Genomic DNA, 16,298 nt, shown 5'->3' with positions numbered 1-16,298 from the left:
CTAAGTGGTACTACTTTGGGACGGGCAGCAATCACTGTTCACTGTTTGGGTGCTGTTCCCAAAGTCTGCTCCCCAGGGCAGCACAGGTGGCAGGAGGCCTGGTTCTCCTGGGAGCTCAGTGGTCTTGATGTCTGGGGCAGGGGCCAGGAGGAGGGGGTTTGCGGAAGAACTGAAAGCCATGCTGGGTAACCGGGAGAAGCCTGGGCGCTTCACACAAGGAATCGAGTCAGTGATGAAAATAAAACTACGCTCAGAAACATAAACCCTCAGAAAAGCAGCCAGACTGCTTGCAGACATTCTGTGACGCAAAAAGGAAGTGATGTCAGGTAATTAGCAATTCCTCAGGCCCCAGGATGGTCACCACATGTGTGCTGGTGACTTCCCGCCAGACGGCCCAGTCACACAACTAGAGACTGTCCCAATTTTCTGTAGGTACAGCATCGATTTTGCAGATTTCCACAGTCCAGGCTAATAGATATCTTTCATGGACACAAAGGGCTACCAAGCTTCTCTCCAGACCTCAGCCACGGGGCTATTTATTTACCCAAACAAGTCAGGATCAGGTGCAGACTAGCCAGAACCTTGCATTGCACGCTGGGCAGTGCACAGGACCCACCAGTCATGGTCTCCAACTCTACTTGATTCACGAATGGAAATGAGAGGTTACTATGTGTCGTTACATTACTTCAATACTAAGGGATATGTGTTTAAATACTTTCCTTCAGAAATTCAATAGAGAATTTAGGATGTAGTTAAAGATACATTTAAAACAATGTTTCTAGCATTTTACTGTAGGTTGCTGAATTCTTACACTTGCTCAAAATCCAACTTATAAGAAATACCAATTACCAATAATCATAATTATCAACAAGGTGGTCTTTTAAAAAAAATCTGTATCTTAGAAAAAGGTTACTAGTGGCTTTGGGGAACCACCCTAGACCCTGATGCGTGCCTTAGAAGGGTCTCCTGAGGAATGAGGTCTTGAAGCCATTTGCAGAACCTGAAATGTGAGCGGCTCTGCCTCCGACTGACTCCCTGTGACTTCATCCCCAGAAAGGCCAAGTTCCTCAAGCAAACACGTGACAGTGTACTTAAGATGCTCAGATATTTAAAGGCGTAACAGCAGGAAAGACTTTCGTGCGCCACTAACCCACACAACCTCTCCATTACATTCACACCGTGTGCTTCGCTTCCCCTGGAGTCAGGTGACTCCATGTGTGGTCCCGTGGGGCGGGCTCGGGCCGAGATACATACAGCTACTGGAAGAGTCTGAGCTCTGGGAGCCACGGTCCCTGCTGTCCTTGTCCGAGGCAATCTGCCGGGTGATGATCACGTCTATGAAGTTAGCTGCGGTAATGGTGGTCTTTCCTCGAGTCCTTAGCTCTTCCTCATATCTGGACTTGGGAGGAGGCCCTTTCTCTTTCCCAGCCTCAGAGTAAATTACTGCAGAGTGAGGCTGGGGCTTGCCACTCGGCAGGGCTGAAGAGGTGTACAGACACTGACCGGCTCTCTTCTCCGCCTCCAGGCTTTTCTGCTCTAGCTGCTGCTCACTGACTGCTGCCCTGCTCCTCACATTCTCTTCTAACCTGGTGGCGTCGTGCTTACTCTCTTTCGTTTTGGACACATCCATCTGGGGAGCAGATGCAGCAGCATCCACAAGAGCAGCCAGGGCATCCGCAGCGGTGTTGTAACGGGAGGCCGGCAGGCCCTGGCTGATGGAAGGGCCCCCGGCAGGCAGTGGCCTGAAAAGAAAACCAAAGCACAAGTCTGTGATGTGGAAGACTCTCCCAGGGTGTTGGGGTGTCAGGAGGACAGACTGCGGTGAGCACAGTGTGCAGTGCTATTGCAGTCACACACTGACGAGCGTGTGCAGCAGATGGCATGTCTGGTCCAAGTGCACACGGAGGCTTACATGATCCGCAGCTGTGCACTAGGGTCCAGTGGGGTGATCACGCTGGTCCCGTTGGTTCCCTGGAAGACGCTGGGTCTCTGCTGCAGCAGGGCCTCCTGAGTTCTGACCGACGGGGATGGGGAGCGCACGTAGCCGTGGCTGCTGGGCCGGCCAGGCTGCTCCGAGCCTGCGGGGCAGAGGGATGCAGGGACCAGCCATCAGAAAGAGGCTGGATGGTAGCACAGGGGGTCGCTGACTTCCTCACATTCCCAAATAGAAGACAGGAAAGCAAGTGGAGAAATTCACTACCCTGCTTTCTGGCCTTTTGAGAAATCAATGCTTTAAGAGTTTTCCAATAAAGATGCAATAAACCACACTAGTAACTTGAAACAAAATCGTCAGCTACCACTTTACTCTCATTCCCATTCCTGTGACAAGTCTCTATCTTGATTCCAAAGAGAAACAAAAAAACACCAATACTGAAGCACTAATACAAATCAGGTAAGTTTGTCTCTGACTTTTCCTTGAACTCTGGTGTGTTTCTTATTTCCAAAATCAAGTCTGGAACAACTGTCTCTGAATCACAATGCAAATGATGAGCTTCTGCTGCAGCAGGGCCTGAGGCTGTCCGGCCCGCAGCTCCGTGGCTCCTCCACTTGACTGTGGCTCCCACAGCAAAGCTCCTTCACTCGCAGGACCTCAAGTTCCTTTTCCTCACTTTCTCCTCCACCTCCTCGGGCTCTCAGACTCACTCTTTCTCACTTGAGCAGGCAGTTCTAGCAAACAGCCATATTTTTTTTCAGAGCAGGTACCACTTAGCACAGCCATTCCAGCGATTCTCTCCCGTCTGACCACACAGCAGTTTATGTGAGCGTTCCCACAGGTGTGCATTCCTAGGACTGAATTATTGCTCACATTTTTATGTCTCTGAAAAAGTTATCCCTGTTTATACTACCACTGACAGTGTGTAAGAGGCAGTGTTTCCTCAAACACCACAACACAATCTATCAACCTTTCAAATCTCTGATGGAGAAAAATGATGTTTGATGGACTTAAAGCTGCATGTTATTCATCAGTGGGATGACAAGCATTTTTAAAACATAGTTCTTACAGAAATTATGTAGGATTTGTACCTGGCTCTCTCCAGTTAAGTCAATTTCTGCAGTTTCTGTACAATCAACATACAATCAATATTATGGTGCTAGTTCATGATCCACTTCTCAGGTGGCTCAGTGGTTAAGAATCCACCAGCCAATGCAGGAGATGCAAGACCCGTGGGTTCAATTCCTAGGTAGGAAAATCTCCTGAAGAAGGAAATGGCAACCCACTCCAGTATTCTTGCCTGGAAAACCCCAAGGACGGCAGCTACAGTCCATGGGGACGCAGAGAGCAGGACACAATTGAGTGATTAAACAACAATAAGAACAGCTCATGATTCATTAAAGCACCTCCTATGGTCAGACACTGAGGGACTTCGTTTACATTAATCAGACAACCTTCTAAGCACACTCTGCATCCTCCTTCTATATGCCAGCCCAATGCCACATCTATCTTCAGGAATCTTCTGGAAGCCTCTGCTGGACGGCTTCAGCTTTAATGAGCTCTGAACCCAGTGTTTTCAGACCCAACTACTATTGCTAAATCCAAATGCCACCGTCCCCATGACAACGCCACTGCCTCTGCCCTGTCTGGCTCCTCAGCAGCCTACACATGCAAGGGCCCCGCTGCTCTGTGTCTGAAGGCATCCCACCCTGAGCACAAGGCCGGCGCCTCCACCCACCCGGCCGCAGGTAGAGGTCCGAGGAGGCTGCGGCAAGGCGCTCCCGCTCCTTCTCCCGCTCCCGCTCCCGCTCTCTCTCAGCACTGGCTGCGGCTGCGAGGTGTGTTGAGTGTCCTGGAAAACACACAAACCTGCAGCCTGAGGACAATAACGCCAACCTGGCAAGTGCATCAAACAAGCTTTACCTTCTCAAGTGACTGAACATTTTTCAGAAAGCTCCAAATCTGAGCAGGAGGAAGTGTGCTTTGTTAAGAGTTTCAGTGATAATGGAGCATAACACAAGCTCCCAGGAGCTCTCAGAGGATCTAGGGACAGACACTGTGGAGGACCTATGACTGGACAGTAAATGAAAAACAGCAGACTAACTGTGGAAGAGTGCCCAAAACACCCATAGAGGCTGTGCTGGCAACACAGAAGCACAATGCTCCCAGCAGAGAGGGGCGCGCGCAGACCCACCTGGACTTACGGACGCAGAGCTGTAAGGTCTGGGTGGGAAGGTGATTTGTGTACCAGGAATATATGTGATTCTGTCCATGGGAGGGGTGCTCGTTCCCCCGGGGTGAGGCACTAAAATTGCTGGAGGCATGTTGGTCAGGTCAATAATTCCTGTTCAAAAGAAATACAACAAAATTATGTTTCAAGTATTATTCTAAAGATACAGAGCTGCACATGGCTCTTGGGTTTCTCTAACCCCAAAATAATTTGCAGACAGGACAAATACAGTGCTTAAGTTCAGCATGACTCTGTAAGACCTGCTTCGACAGGGAGAGATGAACACTGCCCCACTCCCCCAACCCCACCCCATACATGTGGAGAGAGGAGAGAGTGAAGCTGGCGAGACCACGGCTTCCAACCTCAAGGACATCAATCTGGCCTCATTATTCCAGTGTTGCCAGAATAGCCTGTTTCAATGTATCATCCTGTCTGCCTTCAAGGCTAACGGCTACAGAGCCTGCTTTTCCTTCCTCCCATCATCCGCCCACCAAGCACCCGTCCTGGACACAGACACACACCCCTGGTCGCCGGGTACGGGAGCCCCAGCTGCTGTTCCCGGGGAGACAGCCCCCTGGCCACGTCAGGCCGAAGGCCCACTTGCATCTGCTGGGAGGTGATGTAATCGTTGAGAATGGTCTGGCGCGTGTTCTCCATCGCGTAGAGCTGGTACTGACTGGGGTAGCCGGGGGTCGGTGACAGCTGCCTCTGGAACAGGTAAGCAGCGGCTGCTGATGGAGAGAGGAAAGATAGGCATGTAGTTGAGTCCGTGCAGAATCCACTTGCTAAACATCACCCACAGAAAGAGTAAGGAAAAGAACCATCTGCTGAGCTACTGAGCACAATCAGCTTCTACCTACTTCAGGGTTGGGGCAGGGGGAAGGGGGGACACAGGATTACGGCAGATTCCTTTTGGACCTTGACAGAAGAGCAGTGTGAATATAAACATCCTAATGTCAGACGTAACGAAAACAGGGACAACAGATCAGACAAAATAAGAGTATTAACCTTTACCACTAGAACAGCAGCTAAAAACTATTCTCAAGTAGTTTCACTTGCAGTCTTTGACATATAACTTTATTAGATTTTTCACCTGAAGTTTCCAAAAGCTGTGTTTGAAAAAAGTATTATTTTTTGTAGTATAGATCATCTAATACAAAGAAATGGAAAAATATGAGATACTTTGTAACAAATGGTAACTTTACTTTTCGGGGGCGGGGGTGGGGGGGGGGAGGGCGCTAAAAATCAACTGTCCATGGGCTTCCCTTGTGGCTCAGCTGGTAAAGAATCCGTCTGCAGTGCAGGAGACCTGGGTTCAATCCCTAGGTTGGGAAGATCCCCTGGAGAAGGGAAAGGCTACCCACTCCAATATTCTGGCCTGGAGAATTCCATGGACTGTATAGTCCATGGTGTCGCAAAGAGTTAGACATGACTGAGCGAATTTCACTATCAGCGTGTGCCTGTAAGGCAGAGATTAGTCAAAGGGCCAGAATATGTGAGGATCTGTGGACACTATGGCTCTGTCACACTGACTCAACTCTGTCATTACAGTATAAAAGCCGCCACAGACAAAACAAGCAGGAATGACTTGTGTTCTAATAAAACTTTATTTGCACCAACAGGCAGCAGCAGGACCGGGCCCCCATGACGCAGGTGCTGGGACGCTGGTCATGAGCTGAGCACACACAGTGAACTTAATACAGTGCCGGAGGTCCACACATCCCGACAAAATGGCAACAGGAGATATGCCTCTATCCTCAAAATACTGATAATCCAGCTCAAGCTCAATAATGACAAGCAAAGAAAACTGCTATAAAATAAAGGATTATGATACACACTAAATTAAAGTATAAACATTCACTTCTGTCTGAGAGTTTGAGTGAGGAGTTTATGCACACATTTTCTCCTGAGAAGAACAAATGACAAACTCTCAGTGTCTGCTCCCCCTTCCTCTAGCCCTCCCAGCAGGGTCAGCCAACAGTGGGGGGTGGGGGTGAGGCTCCCGCCCCAGCTCTGGGGACAGTCCCTGAACAGACATGTGTGGGTGCCTCAGGGACCTGACATTTTCAGGTGACAGACAATGTGATGGTACTGACCTCACCATAGTCCAGCAGAGACGCTCCACTACCCATGGACAGGATGCCCTTTCCTGGGCAGAGTCCACTGGCCCGGGCCGCGAAGGCAGCACTGCTGTGCCAGGGCAGGCTGCCCCCCAGAAAACCTACATGCTTCTACACCTACTAAGACCATGTTCACTCACGCTCAGTGATATCTGTTCAAAAGTTCCTTCCAGCTATAATTGCTACCACAATAATGAAATAATGAAAAAACTATGCTGCTGCTTTGGAAAGACTCAATACAGAATCTGAATTAGGTATGGACTAGATAATTTTAACGGAGAAGGCAATGGCAACCCACTCCAGTACTCTCGCCTAGAAAATCCCATGGGCGGAGGAGCCTAGTAGCCTGCAGTCCATGGGGTCCTGAAGAGTTGGACACGACAGAGCGACTTCACTTTCACTTTTCACTTTCATGCACTGGAGAAGGAAATGGCAACCCACTCCAGTGCTCTTGCCTGGAGAATCCCAGGGACAGCAGAACGTGGTGGGCTGCCGTCTATGGGGTCACACAGAGTTGGACATGACTGAAGCGACTTAGCAGCAGATAACTATAAAAGATGAGGGAAAAAATCTAGAAGCATACTGTATTTATTGATAGATTCCTTTAGTGTGTCTTTAAATTCCAACTTCACTTAAAAAAACAAACCTGGAGATGTATCATTTACCTAAGAAGCAGTTGTGAGGTGTAACCAGTGCCCTGACTAGAGATCAGAACACTGGTGAAGAAAGTCTCTGTTGTAAACTAAAATGTATGAAGTATGCCTGTGTTATTTAAAAATAGTTCTTCACAGAACCCACTTTTCAATCAAATGCCATCACACAAGAGGGCTTTCTATGTACCCAGTATTTTAATTCTTTAAGGGGTGCTGGTAATATTCTGTGTCTTGATCTGGGGGCTTGAGCTGTAGAGTTTGTGAAAATCCACTTAACTGTATCCTAATAACACACATGACTGTCTGCATTCTGTACTTTAATACACAGAATGTCTAAAGAGGCACACAGCCATGTCACTGCTCTGCCTTCAGTTTTCACTGCATACTATGCTTACCAGGATCCAGAGCCCGGTGAAAGGGCATGGCTGGGTCCAAGTGTGCCGGCAGGTGGCTCCGGTACACCTCCCCGGGGGTGCCGCCCCTGTGGTGCGGCTCGAAGGGGCTGTGGCTCACTGCAGGGTCCACGCCAGGCACCGGAGACTTGGCTGCGATGCTCTCCCTCTGGGTAGGGGTCAGGGTGGACTTCCTCTCATGATTAGCAGACTTGCCAGAAGAAATTGTAACTAGAAAAAACGGCCAACACCACAAATCCTTAAGCAAGCTTGTTAAATAGGATAATGTTAATCTATTTCTCAACCATTCCAATACAGACCATATACAAATATCTCTTTGATCTTCTCTTTCTACTAAACATGAAACAATCAATCTTGTAGAACATGCCCCCTTTCAGGTCACAGCCCTGTTTATCACCTAAAATTACGAATGAAAGTTGACGCTCAGTGCTTTGTCATCTCTGACCACTGACACACTAACTCCTCCGGACCCTGCCCATACCAAGCCTCCACCCTCTCTCTGCCTGGCTGCCCGGCTCCTTGCTGGGTCACACAGTGTTCCCTGCTCTGTGCTGCCACACAGACTTCCTCGCCAGCACTGGCCTCCTCCCTGCTCCAGCTTCTTCTTCTCTACAGGACATTATTCAGAAGTTTGATTATCTCATCAGTGCTACTGAGTCCAAACCAAAACCCTACCAGCCATCACCTTCCACTGTTTCAGTAACTGTGGTGAAACACACAGGGGATAAAATTTACAAGTTTGGCCATTTCATAGGGTATACTTCAGCAACAGTGACACACTGTGCAACAGCCCTGTGCAACCAAGTGCACCATCTAATTACTATTTTGATAATATTGACTTTGCTGTGATCACACAAACCTATGTGTGGAAGCCAAGAAATCATGCTGGTTAATCACCTCCCCTCCCTGCTGCAGATCACTCTAACAGGCAGAGCCTGTTAGAATTGCCCTGCAATTCTCCTCCTTCAAGACCAGAACCAAGAGGGTGTAGGTTTACGCCACGGCCCCAGACGGACATTTCCCTCTTCTCTTCCCTGTGTGTGGCCCCTCCAACCGCCCACGGGAGCCTGCACATAAGCCCTCAATAAACGAGTACTGCACTACAATCTAAAATGCTCAGTGGAAAACACTTCTAAGGGCCTCAGATTGTTCACAGACCACCTGGTAAAAATCCACGCCTCTCATCCCCCAGATGTCTCTGCAGCAGCATGAACCCCTAGGAGGGGCAGGTTCTGGTCATAAAACAGAACCGACAGTAATAACAGTTCACAATTACCAAGTCCTTCCCACACTCTGTGCACTATTCTGCCAAAATCCTTTCAAAATATCACCTCATTTTATCTGCATAGCAATCCTATGAGGCCAGCCTTGGTATTACACCACTAATTCACAGATGAGGACACTAGAGCACAAAAAAGCTAAGGAACGTGTTCAACTCTGTGCAGTAAGAACCTCAATTCACCCTAAGCAGCCAGCTCCATGGCCTGAGCACTCAGACAGCAGACACACAGCAGACAGTGAGGAGAGCTGACCATCCAGACCAACTTCCAGAAATTCTCATGGTTTAGCTGAAAATCCATGCCAAGCATGACCTGTTCCACCATTTCTGGACTCCAGTGCACTGTGCACTTAATGAAAACATTAGGCATTTTACTTGCAATTATGCCTACTTTCATGGGCAGCCAATCTCCCAGAGCACAGCAGACAGGCTACAAGCCCCTGGAACCAACGCCGGGCCAAGTGCTGCGGTGGACAGCATGAATGGTCAGACAGCATACGAGAGCAACACACCTTCGGAAGCTCTGCTCAGCATGGGCGAGCCCCGGGACACAGTGCTGGCGTAGCTCCCCGGCGTGCGCCGTGCGCTGGCGTCCTCATAAATTCCCGGGCTCAGCTGTGCTTTGGGAGCTTCGTGGAGAGTGGACCTGAGGACTGAGGGGCCGGAGCTCACCACCGACGTGTGCCGGGACCGCACGGGCTCTCCTGCCTTCACATCCTCATACTTGCCCCTTTCTACCACTTTAACGTTCTCGGGCACAATTTCCAATGGAGGCATCCCCCGGGGCAGTTTGCTAGGCCCCGTGATCAGGGACTTGACATTGTGTTTGATGGCAGATTGACCCGAGCTGCTGTCGAACTTGATGGGTGTGCCCTGTGGGTCAAGAGACAAGTGTCACAGGCAGCCCTGTGGCCGGGCTCCATCTCACGTGCCACGCTGGCATGTGCCAGTGAAGGGCTGCTGAGTGCCCGTGCCGCACATGCTCCCAGACCAGAACTGAGGTCACAGAGACCTCCACGTTTACTTCCAGGAGATCCGATGTTTACAATGATCTAGAACCACTGATAACTACTGCTGCACTGTGGTCCAAAGTGGACGGTACCTGGGAGATGGAGCCCTCAATGACGGGCCGAGCACTCGGCACCACCTCGGGGGTTTTCCGACTCTCCTGAGCCAACATGTCCTGCCGGGGGATCTCGTGAACGGAGCGCCCCATCTCTTTGATGGTGGTGATGCCATCATACGGCTTTCCTTTGGTGATGGCACCTTCAAACGCTCGGATGGGTGGACTCTCCCTTTTAATCTGTTTGGGGTACTTAAGGCCATCCTCAAAACTTTCAGTTGTCGCTCTTGGTGTGCCTTCAAAGAAGGATTCAAGAAACACACTTGGTAAATCAATGCCACTGAACTATATACTTCAAAAAACTGTTGTAACAGTAAATTTTGTTGCATATAAATTACCACAATATGAAGAAATTAATGCCTTGCTGTTTGCAGTTTCTAATCAGTTTTCTGTTTACAGTAAGATCCTTATGTAAATACTCATGGCCATTATTTTGGGGGGGTTGTTCAAGACTTAATATATCATTCATCACAATCAAGAGTGGTTCTTACATAATGAAGATGTCTGTATTCAAAGATTAAGCAACGATCATCTTCAAATAAACTATGAAACTCAGAGAAGAAGAGTTATAGTTAGGGTTTAAACACCTAACATATCAAAAGGGAAGATACCTTGAAAAACAGGCTTCATACCCTGCAAACTACTTTGCCCCTGAGACAGCTGTGAACAGAAGCAAGCGAGCAGAGAGTTTACCGTGCATGATGGACCCAGACAGCACGGTCCTGTCCTTGAGGTCAGAGTGAGGGCTCCCCCTGGGCAGCGCGCGGCAGATGAGCCCTTTCAAAACAAGCAGGTGGTTCCGGTGTTAGACACAGCACAGATGTCAACTCAGGAACACAACTAACTGTTCTAAGAGGACACACTTCTGACAAAAGCTCCATGGAAAAAGGAGAACCATTTTAGATTTGCAAACTAATCAGAAGAACATCATGGAAAAAATAAAAGCTGGAAGTATCCACTTTTAAAACTGCTTCTTTTCAAACATTTTCACAAATAGAAAATGGCCAAGGAAGACATCTAAGTCAAAGCGTAGAGAACAACACTTTCAAAGCTAAGTCTAAACCCTCAGTGCTTTTTCATCAAGGCGAGAGAAAATACAGACGGGCTGGAAATCACTGTTAAGCTCTGAAGAGAAAAACATGAAAGATGGATACCTCAAAAACAGATAAAATACACTAAAGATGCAAACCAAAATGAAACACATGTAAATAACCTTTTCAGACGTTTCATGTTACATGGCCAACAAATCTGAATGGAGGAAAAGTGAGATTTTTTTTTTTTAATTACAGAGAAAATTCAGCTCCTAGAAAATTTAAACAGGCCTTCAAGACTGAGGAATCCTTACCCTGTTTCCCGTTTCTCATCTAGATTAAAATAAAACAGTTGAATCAGGTTAAGACTTAAGGAAAGTGAACCATTCACAAAACAAACCATGGTGATCATGTGATGAAGGCATGCCACATGATCAGCACAGAGCCGCACAGCTCTCTCTCCCTCACATGACTGCAGGTGCAAGCCCTCAACTGACAGAGCAAGAGATGGGCACAGACAGATGCACCCGGAAAGAGCGAGATTCAAACATGTCTCCGCTCTGTACGTTATATACCTCTCTGCCTGCCCCACAATAAAAACCAGTGCTCATGATGAACTTCACATTTTTAAACTCACTTAAACAGGATCAATCTACAAATTACATGAGCATTCTAACAGTTACCTATGATAAGATCAGTTTTGTCTTTACTTCCCCCTTCACTGTCATCTACTGCTTGACTTAGATGTAGAGATGAACATGAATTTAAATGTTTACTAATAACTTTCATATTAGTATATTAATTACTATTATACATTTTATACCACATGTATGTATAATATATTAACATATTTATGTTTCATTTATATATTGATATAAATTTCAGGTAGAAATGACATATATTAAATGCAACCAAACCCAACAATGCAAATTGGCTGTACGTATCTAAACAGAGCTCTGGAAACAACACCTTACCCTCCAGCGGTGCTGAAACGGGAGATTCCCTCATAGACAACCCTTGTTTTATTGTTCCTTCCACTGATTCATAGCTTCTTTTGAGACTGATTTCATGAGCTGTTCTCGGACTCCTTGTCCCGTCTCGGGCATTCTTAATATCTGCAGAACACAGACACAAGCACTGCTCGGATAGAGCCCAAGGCCTAAATAAGTTACTTTAATCTCATGATCTCATGAAGATAATATAAAAACTGGTCTTAATCTACTACATACCTACCTCTGTAGATGATATTTATAAAAATGTTTTCATTGATTCAAACATATTTACTGAGGGTCAGGCATAAACCAGGATTTCAGATATAGGGTGTAAATTAGGTCCCTTCCCTCAAGGAACTTAACAATAGTGGTGGGTCCAGGTTAACTAATGGCAGTTACCACTGAGTAAACCGGTACTACAGACAGCGGGTGATGAAACTGCTGGAAAGGGATCTGGGCACATGAAATTTCAGGTAAGGGTCACTGGACACAGCACTGCGACTGACAATAGTCATCGCCAGCTGAGCCAGTTGGACATGGTGGAAAAAGGGGAGATGCATGTCTGGGCAGGACAGTGAGATTTCAGCACACTGCTCAGAACAGTGCGCAAGCTGAAACTTAAACTCATGAACACATCTAAAGACAAATGTTTAGAGACAGACACTGAAACAGTTACATTTAAGGTGAATTTAAATTCAATACTCTTTCTAGGATTATCAGACTACTATCTACTCCGTAATTCTTAACACGTAAAACTGGCATTCCTTTAAAATAGAAGGGGGTCAAATCGCATTCACAGGGACTTGTTTTTGCTGAGCAGACATTTAGCTGTGGTTCTATTAAACAGAGATTCTTTTCCTAGGCTAAATCTAATGATCACAGCTGGCAGTGCGAGCCACCACTCAGGGGACACTTACTATGGGCTCCATGCTGTTAAGCACTTTTCACCGACTGCCTCAGTTTATTTTTCACCAAGGTTTCAAAAGAAGTACTCACGTTAACCCTTTTTACATTACAGAGAGGAAACCTGGGCTTGGGGAAAGAAAACTCACTTTCCCAAAGCCAGCAGGTAAGAAGCCAGCCCCACACCCCTGTCACATGTGACAGCACCAGCCTTGGAGTGGAGAGGCAATACTTACTGTCATAGGATAAGATGTGTCCACTTTTGCCTTCGTAAATAACATGGCCTTTGGAGGCGGCTTCCTCCCGGCCTTTCTCAGGACTGCTCTCTTCAATGGACAATCTAGAAACAGGTCCCTTCACCAATGCCTCAGTGGGTATGCCAGCCTGGGACAGCGCTGGGGTTCCCTGCCATTCAATCAAACACAGGCAGCATGAGCATCACTTCAGTTGACAAGACACAAACGCTCAGAAAATGTAACCTGCCACACCAAGCATCAGATCAAGCCATGACCTCAAATGAGAAAGGCCAGCACATGACAGGAAATCGGACATGTTATATAAACATAAAGAAAGACTGCACCTTGGTCCTTGAACCCTGCCATGCAAAACTTCCTAAAATGCCAATAGGTATATGAGTTGAGTCAGCCTTCTTCCCCACCTCAAAGTTAAACCACTATGAAAGTACTTAACTCTCAGAAACAAAATTTGTCTTAAGGCCTAAACTCATGCAAATATAATCAAGCTTTTTCAAAATTTCTAAGAAAAATACAATAACAAGTTGTAAAAGCAAGCAAATAATTTATGATTTTCCTCTCAATTTCTGTTTAAGCTGAATACATGTTAAAAGCTTTGCCAGGCAGAGTTGCACCAATTGTAACTTGTTTTTTCTGCCAATTTGCAAATAATCCACCTTTTTCAATGAAACACAGTATAGGTGATTTGACTTATGGTTTATCATCTGAGGTTTATCACAGAGACCTGTCCCAAATCCCAGAACAATGAACAACTTTGTCACAACTTGTGTTAGAACAGCCAACCCACTCGAGACTTCACTTCTGCTTTTCTCACCAGCTGTGGTTTGGGTCTTGGGAAGGAGAACAACTGACCTGGGTGATGGAACCTCGGAGGGACGGGATGCTCTCCACAGAGAGTTTGCTAGAGGGCGTTCCCCGAGTTATGCTTCCTTCTTGAATGGCTCCTGAGGTACCTGGATAACAACAGAATCACCAGCCAATCACACCCCCACACCTATAAGAAAAACAGGCCAACAAAACCAGCCCCTGCTTGGGAGAGAGGAGAAAAAGAGAGAAACCACAGCCAAAAGGAACAGTGTTTTACTGAAACGTACTTTAAAAATAATTTCACAATTTTTAAAAAGAACTGCAGAAACAACATTTCAAAGTTTTAAAATGATTTTTATATGGAAAGAAAACTTAAACTTAGAATTTAAAGGCTCTAATTTAAGAGCCCATCTTTAAAACATATTACTGACTTCCCTTAGCCCATTTACTGGGGACCAGAGTATAATATTTCTGCCCTACAGCGTGACTTACCTCTGACCACCCCTTCATGTTGGGCTCTGACCAGTAAACCCTCAGGCTGTGAGTTCTGGCTTCGGGGAGAGAACTCCTCCTGCTTGATGTAGGGCACGGTGGCTGTGGGCCAGAGCAAGACAGAGTGAACTCAAGTGCCAAGTCCCCAACTGGTGCGCCACAAAAGCGGCTACAGTCTGCCCCCTCCTCACTGACCTGGCTTGGCGGCGTCCTGCTGCCGCGGCAGTCCCAGAGAGATGGAGCCTGCCGAGGGCTTCGCTGCCTCAGGGGCGTAGGAGGCCTGATTAGGAGAAGGCAAGTAAGTGCCGGGTGTTCCCTAAAAATAATGTTAAAGGACTAGAATAACACTGTCTCTTCACAAGGTCAACTCTAGAGTTAAGGTACACGTTTCTGTTTAGAAAACTTACCACCCATCCACCCTCCACCGAAACTAATAGGTATACATAAAGCAAGAAAATCCTCGTCGCAGACTGGTTAAATTTTAAAAGCTTTTAAAAGGAGCAAGACATCTTCCAAAATCACCCTAAATTTCAGGTAGATTACTTTGTATTATTAACAAATTACATAACTGAAAACACTTAACCATACCCTCAGATTATTATAATTGCATTTATTCCTCGAAAAAATGGTGGAGGAAGAACTTCCAAAGACCCTCCTCCACAAAGGCAACCAGAAAACTAGCAGGAAGGTTAAGAATCAGCCCTTTAAGAACTCTTTTCCAAATCTATAACCAAACACCTGTAGAAATCTGGGAGCATTATTATTCAGGAAAATGGCGAACTCTGGTGAGAACTGTGAGCTCTGTGACCTGTAAACTTGCTCTGCTGACCCCCACTGCTGGTCTGCTTCAGCCCTTAGAACCCACAGCTCTGGTCACATGAAAGTACGGAGGGGGTCAGTCTCAGGTGACTGTCATTATCAGACTGGCTGAGCGGTTCTCTGAGAGACCCCACTTACAAAGCTGTCTTAAACTGGCCCCGACGGGGTGGGGAAGCAGGTGTAGGCTTGTCAGAAACAATTAGAGTCAATGGACTCCTCCCCTGGCCGAGGCGGTCAGAGCAAACAATCAGGCTAACCATAAACTGTAAGAGGGACATCCCTAGTGGTCCAGTGGTTAAGACTCCATGTTTCCACGGCAAAGGGTAAGGGTTCCATCCCTGGTCAGGGAACTAAGATCCTACATCCTTTGAGGTATGCCCCACCCCTCCCCACAAAAAGGAAAAGCTAAAGAATGTCCACAGGGGTCTGCAGAGGTCCAACATCTCCCTGGGGACCTAGAAGGCCATACACATGTGCAGGCTGCACACTGGCCAGGGGAGACTCCAGAGGCCGTGCGTCCTCACTGTGTGTGGTCCCACCTCAAGGCTCTGTGATAGCAGGAATTGAGGAGGAAGGCAGTGTTGTCAGCTGCCTGGTTGATGAGCCCCTTGGTAAAGACTGGGAAATTTAAGTCCTTCTGGACACAAAGCTCCCTGATCATTAGCTGACCACCGATTAGGCAGACAGAGATCTGAGTGGCCACACATGACACTGTCACTCAGTTTGGGGACTTAACTTGAACAAACCTGCATGCGCCGTGGAAGACAAAGCGACTGCTGCATTTTTAAGTCAATGTCTCGTCATAAATAGATTTTCATTTAGACTCTGACAAATTAATATGGGAGGGAGAGAAAATCTTTACAAAGCAGTAACCAACAGAGAATCTCCTGGGAAGAGAAGCCAGCCCTCTTACCTGTGAGATGGAGCCTCCCAGTAAAAACGATGGTTTCTCAGAAGCCACTGTGGTTTTGGATGACGGGATGAGAGGAGGCGGCGGCCGAGTGGGCCGAGTTGTTGGAAGCCGAACCCCTTCAGGAAGGTTAGTTATCACCTGATGTGGAGCAGGCTGGAGGACTTTTAAAAGGAAGAAAAAAATTATTCAAAATAGTCAATTTCCTAGTTTGTGATGTCCCACCTATCTCAATTATTTTTTCAATCACAATTCAATTGTAAGTGCAAGATGAATTCAAGGATGAACATATCTATTTTAAATTTCCTTCACTTAGATTAAATCTGTATCCATACTCGG

General features: G+C 46.9%; 1 protein-coding gene across 20 annotated transcripts in view; it reads right to left on the bottom strand.

The window, feature by feature from the left end:
* The window catches only part of NCOR1 (nuclear receptor corepressor 1), a 116,424-nt gene that overhangs the window by 15,971 nt on the left and 84,155 nt on the right, over positions 1-16,298 (bottom strand). For 14 of the 20 annotated variants that reach the window (XM_043903933.1, XM_043903932.1, XM_043903944.1 and 11 more), the window contains 15 exons: positions 15,963-16,123; positions 14,426-14,546; positions 14,231-14,332; positions 13,784-13,884; positions 12,914-13,082; positions 11,757-11,897; positions 10,445-10,528; positions 9,731-9,987; positions 9,141-9,501; positions 7,332-7,559; positions 4,685-4,894; positions 4,128-4,277; positions 3,672-3,785; positions 1,913-2,078; positions 1,255-1,742 (listed from right to left, as the gene is read on the bottom strand). In XM_043903933.1, the coding sequence (XP_043759868.1) occupies positions 1,255-1,742; positions 1,913-2,078; positions 3,672-3,785; positions 4,128-4,277; positions 4,685-4,894; positions 7,332-7,559; positions 9,141-9,501; positions 9,731-9,987; positions 10,445-10,528; positions 11,757-11,897; positions 12,914-13,082; positions 13,784-13,884; positions 14,231-14,332; positions 14,426-14,546; positions 15,963-16,123 (2,853 nt within the window). The remainder of the gene's footprint in view (positions 1-1,254; positions 1,743-1,912; positions 2,079-3,671; positions 3,786-4,127; positions 4,278-4,684; positions 4,895-7,331; positions 7,560-9,140; positions 9,502-9,730; positions 9,988-10,444; positions 10,529-11,756; positions 11,898-12,913; positions 13,083-13,783; positions 13,885-14,230; positions 14,333-14,425; positions 14,547-15,962; positions 16,124-16,298) is intronic. The other 6 variants (XM_043903950.1, XM_043903951.1, XM_043903935.1 and 3 more) reach the window with 4 other exon arrangements.

The sequence above is a fragment of the Cervus elaphus genome, chromosome 5 (assembly GCF_910594005.1).
Source record: "Cervus elaphus chromosome 5, mCerEla1.1, whole genome shotgun sequence".
Lineage (NCBI taxonomy): Eukaryota > Metazoa > Chordata > Mammalia > Artiodactyla > Cervidae > Cervus > Cervus elaphus.
The sequence above is the reverse complement of the archived record's forward strand: the minus strand, read 5'-3'. Positions and strand labels throughout refer to the sequence as shown.